This window comes from Coenobita brevimanus, chromosome 1 (assembly GCF_032717465.1).
Source record: "Coenobita brevimanus isolate Jiangsu-jjx chromosome 1, ASM3271746v2, whole genome shotgun sequence".
Taxonomy (NCBI): Eukaryota; Metazoa; Arthropoda; class Malacostraca; order Decapoda; family Coenobitidae; genus Coenobita; species Coenobita brevimanus.
In genome coordinates, this window is record NC_136954.1 from 12,351,051 (window position 1) to 12,364,212 (window position 13,162).

The 13,162-nt window shown below is 41.7% G+C and overlaps 2 protein-coding genes across 2 annotated transcripts in view; both read right to left on the reverse strand.

The window, feature by feature from the left end:
• Positions 1 to 13,162, reverse strand: part of LOC145414462 (glutamate receptor 1-like) — a 654,998-nt gene that overhangs the window by 308,590 nt on the left and 333,246 nt on the right. The gene's annotated exons all lie outside the window — the stretch shown is intronic.
• Positions 1 to 13,162, reverse strand: part of LOC145410136 (glutamate receptor 1-like) — a 62,174-nt gene that overhangs the window by 46,192 nt on the left and 2,820 nt on the right. The window contains exons 3-6 of the mRNA XM_080280370.1: positions 10,297 to 10,512; positions 9,901 to 10,010; positions 6,294 to 6,492; positions 625 to 869 (exon numbers count right to left, since the gene is read on the reverse strand). Coding sequence (XP_080136496.1) covers positions 625 to 869; positions 6,294 to 6,492; positions 9,901 to 10,010; positions 10,297 to 10,512 — 770 coding nt within the window. The remainder of the gene's footprint in view (positions 1 to 624; positions 870 to 6,293; positions 6,493 to 9,900; positions 10,011 to 10,296; positions 10,513 to 13,162) is intronic.

A 13,162-nucleotide genomic window follows, 5' to 3' on the forward strand; every position in this document is an offset into this window, starting at 1 on the left:
TTTCATTCACTGAGCATTATCCGGTTTTCTCATTTTATCAGGGCTGACTTAGATAAATTTACACTTGCTGATTTCGTGTTAATAGAGGCTATTGCAGTTAACCATATATTTAACCTGTTTTTTGCCATTACATTATCCTTATGAGTCCTGAATGTTTAGTTGTTAGTTTGAGCATTAAACTTTAACTTGTAATTTTACCTAACTCTTTTGTTTTGAACCTGGAACTTTACGGGACAGTAGTGATTTTTAGTATTCTCACTTAAAGTGTCCATTATCTCTCTCTGTTCCGTAACAACGGCCATAATAAGTTCGGCGCCTGTGCATGGGTGAGATACGTCTGAAGCATTCCATATGGGGCCTTACGTAAGTCTGTCACCTTAAGTACTTCTGTGTATCCAGGTCCAGGTTAAAGTCTGACTTTTCACAGTGTCGCAGGGAAGTGTTCATTTTATTCTTCATACCTATCCGGCCTAGGAGAGACTTTTCGAGCTAGAAGTGTCAGACACATCCCCCAATAACCAGGTCTGTATCAGAGATCTTACCCATGCAAGACTATAGCAAAATTATGTTCCTGAGCTGAACACGTAACAACATTCTGGCTATGATATTTTCTGCACAACTCACTTAAGCGGCGAGTGTGGGGGAGTGGCCACGCCGTACCCATTGGAGTTTAGGTTATGTCCAATCTTCATGGTGTCGCAGGGAAGTTGTTCGTTGATGTAGTCGTTCTTAACACTTTCCAGCAGAAAGGCGTACTTGCCCTTCGACGTTCGTACCCGCTCGATGCCCTCCTCGTACGTGGACGTGAATACATGCTTACGGGACGACATGAACTCCCACATTCGACTGTACACAGTTATCTTGGATTTCTGCAAAAGAAAAAAGTGAAAAAAAAAAATAAACTAGTGATGGCAATAATAAAACACTGATATAATCGGATTTGGACTATGCTGATGATGTACTGATTTGCGGAAGTATTTACGAGATGCAGAGGGTGCTTTATTGTCTGGTGGAGGAAGGAGAAAAAGTGGGATTGGTAATAAATTGTGGAAAGACTGAAACTATTAATATGAACGTGGATAACCAAATCGATTGTGTATTGGGAATAATGTGGTGACGAACGTAGAAAACTTTAAATATCTAGGAACGATTGTATCATCTAATGGATCATTAAACAATGAAATTGAGGAGAGGATTAGACAGGCTTGGCGAGCTGTTGGAATGTTGAAATCTGTTTGGAATAATAATAAGCTTTCGGTACATACTAAAGTGAAAATTTACAAGTCCATGGTTAGACCAATTTTAATTTATGGGCATGAGTCATGGTACAGTACAATTGCAACAGATCAGAAAGTATTAGGATTTGAGAATAAAATACTGAGAGGGATTCTTGGGGTAAAGTGGCAAGACAGAGTTACAAATGAAAGAGTAAGGGATACCACGAGAGTGGAACCAGTTAATGACTATGTGAGACTGTCTCGCTGGAAGCGGCTGGGGCACATATACAGAAAAGAAGGCAGTTTAATACAGGATGTGCCAGAGTGGACTGCTCGAGGAAGAAGAGGTAGAGGTAGGCCGAGGGAAACCTGGTTGAGGACAATGAAAAGAAAAGCAGGAGAGGAGTGTTGGTGAGACCTGAGGGAGATGGCAAGAGACAAATATTGGTGGAGAGAGTTCATCGAGGCCCTATGCTTCCCGTAGGGTGCCACAATAAATGATTGATTGATTGACTGATTGATTGATAATCGGACCTCAAGAAGAAAAAAAAAAGTCTTAATACAGAGGCAATAAAATACTTTGGTAACAGCAAGAACAATACTGAAAGATAGAGTATTCATGAACAGTAATGTGAAATCGTACGGTGATAGGTACAGTACAATACGCTGATCCCCTCACAGTGCGTGGAGGTGAACAGATTCTTGCAGGAAGACATATGAACTTTTATGTAACTGTAAGCACTAATCTTGGAACGCTGAAAAACAATAAAATGGACTGGTGGTAGGAAGGATGCATAATCGGAGGTATAAATCATAACTGACGTTGAGGAAATGAGAATTTGGGAGGTATTCGGGAACGAAAAAGAGAAACCCAGCAAAACTTGGGAGAGAGAGAGAAAGAGAGGGGGGGGGGGATGAGAGAAGCAGAAATGGTAGAAGACATAAATAACATTAAATTGGGAACGGAGATGATGCCATTTTTTCTATTTTCCCTCTTTTTTTTTTTCTTTTTTCTAAATCAGGTTTATATACAAGTGCAAATATACGCCGGTTGATTTATATGCGGTATATCTAAACGGTATATCAGCTGTGCAAAAGCATTCTATAAAATAGTCGTCATTGTCTACGCCACCACTATCATCAAAATCAACACCACAGCCATCACCACCATAGCCATCACCATCATATCCATCACCACCATCTAATCGATGTGTCCACCAAACCACTCCGACGTGCTGCTGGAACCTTTTTTTTTTTTTCCTTCAACCCGATTCCATTTCATTTGTTAAAAAAGATCTCGTACCAAATAGGCTGATGAAGGCTACGCTTTACCCTTCCTGTTCGAAATGTCTGAAAAAAAAAAAAAAAAAAAAAAAATCTGGCAGTAGCAAACAGAATGGAAAAGATGTCAATCGTGCTTTTAATCTGACCCGATTTTTGTTATGCTTCAGTATTTCACTTAAATCGGCGGCAGAATTATACAATACTGTGACTCCTTAACCTTTCCACAGCACTTTTTCATGACTAACATCATATTCTAGTGAAATTCTCTTATTAAAATTCAGTTTTGCAGGCGGAAAGAAGGTAGTTTTAGGCCAACTTTGAGTAAAGAGTGAATATTGAAAAAGACACCCTGTCAATCCGATGACATGCTGTTCACTGAATTCTGCGTAGGACAGTTCAAGGGACAACGAGCGGTTAAGACAATAATCAAGAGAAAACAAATTATTACCAGAGTGTGTGGTATTGTAACCCTTGTCAATTCTTAGATATCTGTAGTTACAATAACCAGACTATACATATATACAGAACCTATACCTAAAAAATTAACACAATGTATCACTCTGTGCATCACAGTGCAATCTTAAATGTAACACTCGATGATCAATTTAGCACACTAACTCTCAATGTCATAATATTAAAGTATATCCAATGTAATAGTGCTTTTATGTAACACTGCACTGTACTTATCTAGTAGTTATTAGTATCTAAGCATCAACATTTACCATACGGTATGTATCTATAGTCGTGGCGCGCGACTCTGAGGTTGTTATTATCGTGCCCTGGCAACTTATCATTCAAAAGTGCATCCGATTTCATGCATAATATGAGACGCATGTGATTCGTGTATAATATGTTCGTGCAGAATAATATTCGTGTACAATATATTCATGTATAATATGATTCGTGTATAATATGACAGGAAATCGGACGCACTTTTGAATGGCACGTTGCCGGGGTACGATAATGACAACCTCAGAGTTGTGCGCCGCGACTACAGTTGTCACCATATCTAAGCACCACACAATTTTACCTGATGTATCTTTCTTACTTACCTCAATATTTCCTTAACTGTTCACCAAATAAACCACACAGTGATAATGAACATCTAAGGGAACATGAGTGAAGTACCGAAGCAAAAACATGAGGAGACCCAATTAACAAATGGCTGCCCTAACTTGTTAGTAGTTCCTGCCCATCTGCATTACTACCCTGGTCACCTTACTCCACACTACCGAACTGCCTTGTACACAACTCCACACACTTTCCCCTTCAAACACAAACCTGTAATTAACACACTGCATATGCCACAATCGTAACTCCACATAGCAGCTAGAGAAGGTATAATGAATTCCACCAATTACAATTTAGTATCAGTATATGGATTGAACGAGGAATATATTCCAGTACTCGAGTCTTTACCCAAGAACGTACCATACTGTATTATGTTTAAAATCCTCTGATCATGATTCTGTATTCATACAACCATGTAACCTACAAGAAATAAGTGAATTACACCAAGTACACTAGGCTATAGGCCACGGAGTAGACTGAAGCAACAGTCGAACAGGGCGGTACTCCCAGGGTGGATCGAAAGCAGACATCAGAGAGATCTGGAGCTTCCGTTTCATCGGCCCTCAGGACTTGATTCTGACCATTCCCCTCTGCTGAACTTTTTCAGTGTTTCAGTAACACAGAGAGTAGGCCAGGATGCTCTCCAATGCAAGTTCCTCTGTCATCAAATTACACACTACACTTCCTGTTCAAAATTTTGTTAGAAATGGCATCTCAAAACCGAACCTCGAAGTGCCTAGGGTTGGGGGGACCATAATAGTCCCCATCATCCAGCCCTCTCACGGTGACGATCAAACGAGATGCCCGAAACCATTGTCTGACTCACTTTTTTTCATTTCCGCAACATTCGCAGCCTTTCCTCTAACTTTTTCTCTGTCAAGCACCACCTCCCCTCCTCTAAACCTCACCTTCTCTTCCTCACAGACAATCAACTGTCTGAAACAGCTGACAGCAAACCCTTCTCTGTATCCTCCTATTTTCTCTATCCTCATTTCAAAGCCAAAGGTGGCTGGTGTTTATATGTATGCAACAACATATCCTGCTCTCGAGTTCCTGAACTTGAATCTTCTGAATTATCTACTCTCTAGCTTCTGCTATCCTCTCGCTCTCTGACAACATATATGTGCGCTGATTACTTATCCTCTAATTCTATGATGAAAAATTCTTCGACTCTTACTTCTGTGATGGTACACATCCTATTAATTTCTTCTTTCTCTGAAACCTCCATTCTAGGTGATTTCAATGTTTACCACCATCTTTGGCTCTCCTCTCCTTTCACTGATCCACCTGGTGAACAAGCCTACATCTTTTCTACTTTTGCTGACCTAGAGAAGCTTGTACAGCACCCTACCCATATCCCTGACTGCCTTGGAGAGAGTTCCAACATACTTGACCTCTCTCTTACCACTAATCCTTCTGCTTAAGCTGTTAAACTTGTCTCTTCGTTGGGCTCTTCCAATCACGACCTTATCACTTTAACCTGTCCTATCGCTCAAGGCCTGTGGACCCTCCCAAGAAGTGGCAGCTATGGCACTTTGGAGCTGCTGACTGAAAGGCCCTCAGGAAGTACTATCATTTTCTCTGGAATGATTACTGCTTCCGTGTCTGGGAGCCATCTGAGGGTGTTTCATGTATTACAGAGGTTGCTCCCTTGGGCATGGAAGCATACGCTCCTTTCTCTTATCCTGTGACTAATGAAAAAAAAAAAAAAAAAAAAAAAAAACTGGTTTAACCATGCTTGTTCTAGTGGAGACAGCCGCATGGGGGCATCGCAGCACACACGCACACTCACTTGTTGTGGCCGTTCGGCAGACACTGACCATTTATTGAAAACATGCAACCATAGTTCCTCTGTGTTAATCGGTTCAGCACTATACAATATGACTGAAACGTATATATTTATATGTATGCATGTGATGCGACGTCACGAGTTATAAACAATTATTTTGTAGATATACAGAGGGTAAATGGTGACAGCCGAGGTATGGTAGTGGCAAAACGTCTGCTTCTCAAACGTGTACTCTGTTTATGTGCACACGACAAACTTCATCGTCATCACCATCTGCATTCATTACACAACACTATCATGCTCTCAGGTTCCATTAAGGGTTCATGACCCTTATAGAGCTTTCCTATCATCGTGTGTATGGTCACTGCAGACGACCCTGATTTAGCTCTGTCCAGACTATAACGGCTGATGACATCACAACAATGCTATCCACAATCCCTGAATGATCAGCAAAGTATTACAATTAACCAAGTGACAATACACAGTAATTTAGTGCTTGTGGCATGACACTGTTACCATGACAACCCAGCCTCCTCTTGCTACCTTTAGACGACTCTGGGATTGGGAGAGACTTCAGAGTTCAGACCACTTCAGAATGAAAACCTCTTTGCTGAATACTATCGCCTGGAAGTAACTAGAATACAATGAAACGTACCTCACCAGACTGAAAGAATTAAACCAACTGGGATTCATACACCAACCAGAAAACACACACACACACACACACACACACACACACACACACACACACACACACACACACACACACACACACACACACACACACACACACACACACACCACAATCAAAACCCGATTAAAAAATAAAGAAGTAATCTTGAACTCATTTGTAAAAATCCTTTTCTTTATACACCATCAATCAACTACTCAGTCAGAATACATGAAAAAAAAAAAAAAAAAAAAAAGCTCACCTCGAAAAACTCCATGGAAGATCCCCCTTGGAGCGTGCCATACTCCACCTCAGTCTGACTGGCCAAATCGTCCAGAGAGTTGATGGGGGTGACCAGCCTCTCTATGGTGAGGAAGGCGGCCATGTTGGCGGTGTACGAGGAGATTATGATCAGCGTGAAGAACCACCACACACTTCCCACGAGACGACCCGACAGTGATCTGCAAGGTGAGTAGGGATGAAGGTAATATTCTGTGAGAGTAGAAGGTGTGGAGAGAGCTGTTAGGGAAGGAAAGTGTGAAAAAGGTGTATAGATGATGGGGATGAGGATGATTAGCGTAAAGAACCACTACGAATTCCCATGACACAGCCCGACAACAACGTGGAATGACAGGAGTGGTGGATGCACTCTTCTGTGAGGGTAAGGGTACATTCACACTGAGGCCGGAACAGAACGTATTCAGAAGCGAACTGAACGACCTTATGTCTGGTAAAAATCTGTACGTATTACGTCTCGTTTCATAGGCCATGTTCTGCATAAACTGTTTCTTATTGCCACACGCAATGTAGCCGCCACTGAAAAACGGACTGACCACAAAATGAACCATTGAAATTAACTTTCCTTTATTAATTTTCTTATATAATCCTACATAATCGGACATTCTGCGTCAGAGGATATAGAAAAAAAGAAAATCTTATAACCAATACTATCTATCTATATACCTAGGCTGCTTCCCCCAAGGAAAGGGAGGTAGCCGAGACAGGACGACTCACTCTCCATTTACTCATCCATTCAAACACATTCATTCGCATCTTAGCCCCAAAGGGGAGAACGGACAGATCCTCACCGCACCACACCGCACAAGGGTCAACTGGGCAATGCAATCAGTGACATCATAATTTTTCCTTTTCAGGTTACACTATGATAGTCTCTATTCTCCTTTCACACTTTCCTGTAAAATGTCCACGCCAGTTTTTCTATACTGCGTGGTGTTCTTTCTGACTTTTTCCTGCCGGCTTCGGCTGGAGGGTTTGCAGGGCGGGGGAGAGCCTTCTTCTTTGCTATCCTTATCTCATTCTAGTAGTTCAGTTACTCTTCTAGGAGCTGCCTAGCATGGGCCAACCGGCTTACTGCAGTTATCCTCTCTTCTTATGTTCTTATGTTCTCTGTGTGATGTTCCCTAGGAGGTGTGAAGGAAATGTATGAGGGAAGGAAAGTGTGTTGAAAATGAGTATGGGTGTTGATGATGTTGATAATGACGATGATGGTAATGACCGCCATAAAGGACCACAACCGACTCCCCACGAGACGGCCCGACAGCGATCTGGATGGTGAGCAGTGGCGGAAATTATATGCTGTGAGGGAGGCAGTTGGTGTGGGTGGGACGGTGTCAATGTGGTCACCTAAGACAGAGATCGTCTTCTATAATGCATTCTTGCCATCTACAGACGATTTTATTCAACTTAGGATCTTTTCGAAGAGAAGAGGTAAGATACGAGACTAACACTTCATTAACCCCTTTCCCACAAGAACTCCTGCCTAAATTGCATATATCGTTTGGTGCCAGCATAAAGATTACAAGTCACCATACTAGAGGGTTACGCAGGTGGTCTCTTAAATATTATCACTGCTACCATCACATGAATGTACTGGGTTTTCGGGAGATTATTCAAACTGTAGGAGTCAGATACAGGCCTCATTATACTTTGCGTCCTATTCCCGAGTAGACGTCTTTGGCTTCATAGCACCTTCTTTTGAACGATTTGTTCTGCATACTCGCGCGCGTGCGTGCGTGCGTGAGTGCGTGCGTGCGTGCGTGCGTGTGTGTGTGTGTGTGTGTGTGTGTGTGTGTGTGTGTGTGTGTGTGTGTGTGTGTGTGTGTGTGTGTGTGTGTGTGTGTGTGTGTGTGTGTGTGTGTGTGTGTTTACTCTTGTACTGTACATTAAGGATGGAAAGTATATCAATATTAAAGTTACAGTAATAGCAAACAAGAGTAAGGTAAGGAGAAAGGTGTAGGAAATTTCGCTAAGAAAGGGATGCTGGGAAAGATATCGGAGAGGTTAAGAACATGCATCCTAACTGGAAGCCATTAAGTGGTAGTGTAAAAAAAAAAAATGAAGGGGTTGAATCCATTTCCTTCTTCAAACTCTTCCAGTCTGAGAGGTCCTTTCTGAGATGCAGGGAATTATGCGGTGTTGAACATTTCACTGCAGTGACGTGGTGGAACTGCAAAAAATTTTATAAAAGTTAAATTAGATCTCTCAGTAATGGAGAAGTTAAGAGAAGCTACATATAAACTCCTCGAATTAAGAAAGTCTCTAGCTGAATATGATAGTTTGGAGATTGCCAAAAAAAAAAAAAAAAATGTTATCGGGCTAAAGAGTAAAAACAGAGAAAAGAAAATGCTATCGTGGGCAGCAGAACACTCCTTTGACATTAGACTACGATTTTTGTAGTTTATTCCGGCTACCGAGAGAGAGAGAGAGAGAGAGAGAGAGAGAGAGAGAGTGAGCGGAGGTGGAACACACACACACACACACACACACACACACACACACACACACACACACACACACACACACACACACGCACGCACGCACGCACGCACGCACGCATGCACACGCACGCACGCACGCACACACACACACACACACACACACACACACACACACACACACACACACACACACACACACACACACACACACACACAAACTAATCCCATTCAGCCAAACATTCTCTTTTTCTGTCGTCTCCCCATTCAGCCATACATTCTCTTTTCCTGTCTGCCTCTCCAATATACATGGAATCACCAGTTATTATAAACATTAAAGCCGAACCACCTCCACGTAGATAAAAAAAAATAAAAAAATAATTAAACATATGGTACACTTATCAAGTCCTGTCGCCTCTCCTGCTTTTCTCTCCATGGGGTTCGATAATCAGTCCAGTAACTCAACTGCAACCAACACCGATGACTTGGTATGGCACTAGTAAAAAGTCATCAGTGTCGGCTGCTACGGATTCACCACACCGCATTTCAAAGTTCATGAAGAGAAGGGCAGGAGAAGTGACAGGACTTTGGATGCTGACTGTACATAAAGGCTGAATGGCTGATGTATATTTAACTCTCACTGCTCTTCAGATATGGTTTTTAATATTAATAATTATCGAAAAGCCTATCTATAAATATTAACGTCGGACCAACTAGAAAAACATTGGCCATAAAATCACTCTGGTCTTCGTAATACCTCAGTTGTAACTTAGTTTGCATAAAAATCAATGCTCTGTTGCATGAATTTCCCAAGGTGAACAAGAGACCATGACTTTGTATGTGTCTGTCTGTGTCTCTCTCTCTGTTCCGTAAACTTTTAGGATTCTTTAGATCTGCAGTTTTCAAGTAAGTCTTTCTAAAACATAAAACCCAGACAACCGACAGACAACCGTAATATCTTTATGGTCTGTGAATCAGCATAAATAATTCTCACCTGTTCAGGCCAGAATTCCGTGACCCTTAAACACCTGTAATCATGGAGCTAGTCTTTCAATTAATATATACACCAGACCTACTGGGGAAAAAAATGCTCGTTATCTGTATGGTGTATGTATCTATGTAACTGCAGCTCACCTTGGGCAGATATCGACCCCTTGTTGCATGAAGGCCCCCAGGGTGAACCAAAGACTGTTGCAGATGCTGAAGTCGTTGCTGACACCTGACTTGCAGTGCATCTCTATCACCTGCGGGAGAAAGGGGAGGGGAGGATATGGCTACGTATATTACTATTATTATTATTTTTATTATTATTATTATTATCTTCTTATTCTTATTTTTATTATTGCCAGTTACACCCCGTGTGTGTGTGTGTGTGTGTGTGTGTGTGTGTCTGTACACCTGACAGCCCGTCCACTGAGGCTCAGCAGTCCTTTTATACATCAGTTACTTCCCTCACCAAATTAACCATCACCTCACCCGTACAATACCCTAACTACTCCCCTTCCACTCGCTGGGGCTGAATCTGCTGACGAGGAACAGGACGATGGAAACCCCGACGTAGGCGAAGACGATGCAGGTCCAAATCTCGTGGGAGAGTGGCGACATGAAGCTGAACACTCCGGGTTTCTCCTTGGCGGGTTTCTTGATCATGATGGAGATGCCTTGGGTCATGAATGGCTTGGTGAAGTCGATTACCTGTTCCCTCGAAGATGTGATGGTTAGTGGCGCGATAGCTACGTCCGCCTCCTGTTCCCCAGAGAAAATGTAGAGTTAGGGATCATCATCATCATCATCATCATCATTACGGTGAGTGTAGAGCTGTTAGAGGAAGACCTAAAATGACTTGGGACGGGGTCAAACAGTGCGACCTCAGGGATAAGGGACTGTAAGAAAGAGGCTGCTGGAGATATAGCAGCGTGGAGATCCACCATGTGAAGGCCGACGCATGCAAGTATGTTGGAGCCTTTATAAAAGAAGCGAATCGAAACATTCATGACCATCAGTATAGCAATGTATCATAATGTTAACAATATCCTTCAGATGATGACGATAATTATGACAAATGATACTCAGACTTTGTGTTGTACTCGGCTATTACACACACACACACACACACACACACACACACACACACACACACACACACACACACACACACACACCAGACTGTCCCCCTCCCCCCCTCACCACCCCAGAGTCCTCCCTCACACACACACACACACACACACAACCCCCATAAACAAACACACAATCAACCCCACAAACAATTCATTCACTACCACACGCAACCCTTCCTCCCCTCACAGGAATAAGCAGGTATCTCCTATTTATTTGCTACAGACCCTACACATTTTATTACGCTCATGGAACTGCTCATATTATGACTCGATGATGGCACACCATTAACGATTATACTCGCACAGTACAGGAATTTTTCTTTCTCAATGCTCAGCTCTTCAGCCAGTCATATCCCTCCTTATAGTCGCTGAAGTTTCATTCATAAATTATGTGTGCTTACTATGGTTCAGTCACCAAAAATCTCCACAAGCAAAATACTGACATACGTTCCACCTGGTAAACTGTAACATACATAGTGAGGATTTGATCTTGTCTAGATTAACTCCATAAATTCGAGGAAGTTAGATATCCTTCTCATCCTCATGTGTTGTGTCTAGTTTACAAGGAAAGTAGTTGTGGTGGAATTAAGTTAATTCCTCCTCCTAGTATTATTGTTTATCCGCCTCCTCTCATTACTACTCCTACTACAATTATTATTATTATTATTATTATTAATACTGATCTTCCTTTTCCATTTCTTCCCCCTCTTATCTTTTCTCTGTCCCCTTTTATTATCGCCATTACTCTCCACTTCTTTTCCTCCTTCCTCTCCTCTGTTTTTTCTGTTCTTATTCACCTTTCCTCTGCTCCTTTTCCCCCACTTTTGCTCCTCCTCCTTACTTACATATTTCTTCCTCCTACTCCTTCACTTCCTCATGTCCTCTTTTTCCTCCGCATCTCTCTATTCCTTGTCCACCTGCTCTCCTCCTCCTCCTACTCCTCCTCCTTGTATTCCTTCTTTTGGCATTTTACACTACCTCTTCCCACCTTCCTTCTCTCGTCCCATTTCTCCTTCTCTGTCGTCTACTTCATCTGGGAGTTATTTCACAGCAGTATCTGGCACTGACTGGTGCATATTTTCTTCCTTTGGTGCAGTAGGATCCCCAGATGAAATATATATCTTGCCGTAAAATAAGCTCATTCACACAAGCTTCAACCTGAACGATTTCACTTAATCATACCGTGGAGAAAGGACGAAAAAATACACGGCAAAACAGTGCACAGAAAATAACCTTAAATCAATATAAGGTACTGTTACGGACACCAGTCTGTTGACTCTCCCATGATAACAGGTAGACACCAAGTAATGACTCTCGAAACTCAGTAATGGGATCCCAAGACCTTAACAAATTCCTCTGAATAGTGTTCTAGATGAAGTACTGTATTGTCTATACAGGTAACGTGGAACGATAATCCTGGTTTCAGCTATGCATTGTAATACTAAAGTTAGCAGACTAAATGGCATTTAAACAGATAAATTGCAGTGGCTTTCTGTTATCTTCTTTTTGCTTTTTCTTGGAGGGAATAATTTGCGGGCTCCTGGCCTAAAAAAAAAAATCGTAAATTATAAAGGTGACAGTTGATGTAATCAAGATGACTAATTAAAACCAATGATTCCACGTTAGCTGATTATCACCTGAGTGGACAGTAATGTAACTGCCTCCATCCCCGAAGGAAACAACAGTCAGAATCGAGCTCTTACCACTGAAAGCACATTATTACATTACAATAGAATATATAACCCCCGTACTTTAACACATACTCTCACGCATCTATCCAGTTACTGAACTATAAATTACATAAAGTAGCAACTGGGGCTACACAATAGGATAATTACGATTAACTACCAGGTTAGTATAACGAGCACCCTAACAGTTCTAATTCATGACTAACAAATGTACCGGTAAACAGTAGCTATGCATAAGAGCTGATCAAACAAGGTAGCCACATTCTAACCAAAGCAGCTGGATACTGACCTCAGGCCACTCACTCACGCTCACGGTCACATTAGCAGAGTACACTGAACAAATGACAAACTAGATCCGCACTGGAAACCATGTAACCTTCACCATTAACCACGATATATATATGATCTGTGCGCATGTGAATCTCTGTGCATTATACACGTTATGTATTACATTTTTATTGTACTAATTAAATTTTTAATATTATTTTCGGATTATTCTCTACAGAAAAAAATCAGAACAGGGGCTTGGTTTATTCGAGTTGGCTTCGTCACGAATAACCTTGGTACTTATCTACACAAACTGTCATAGGC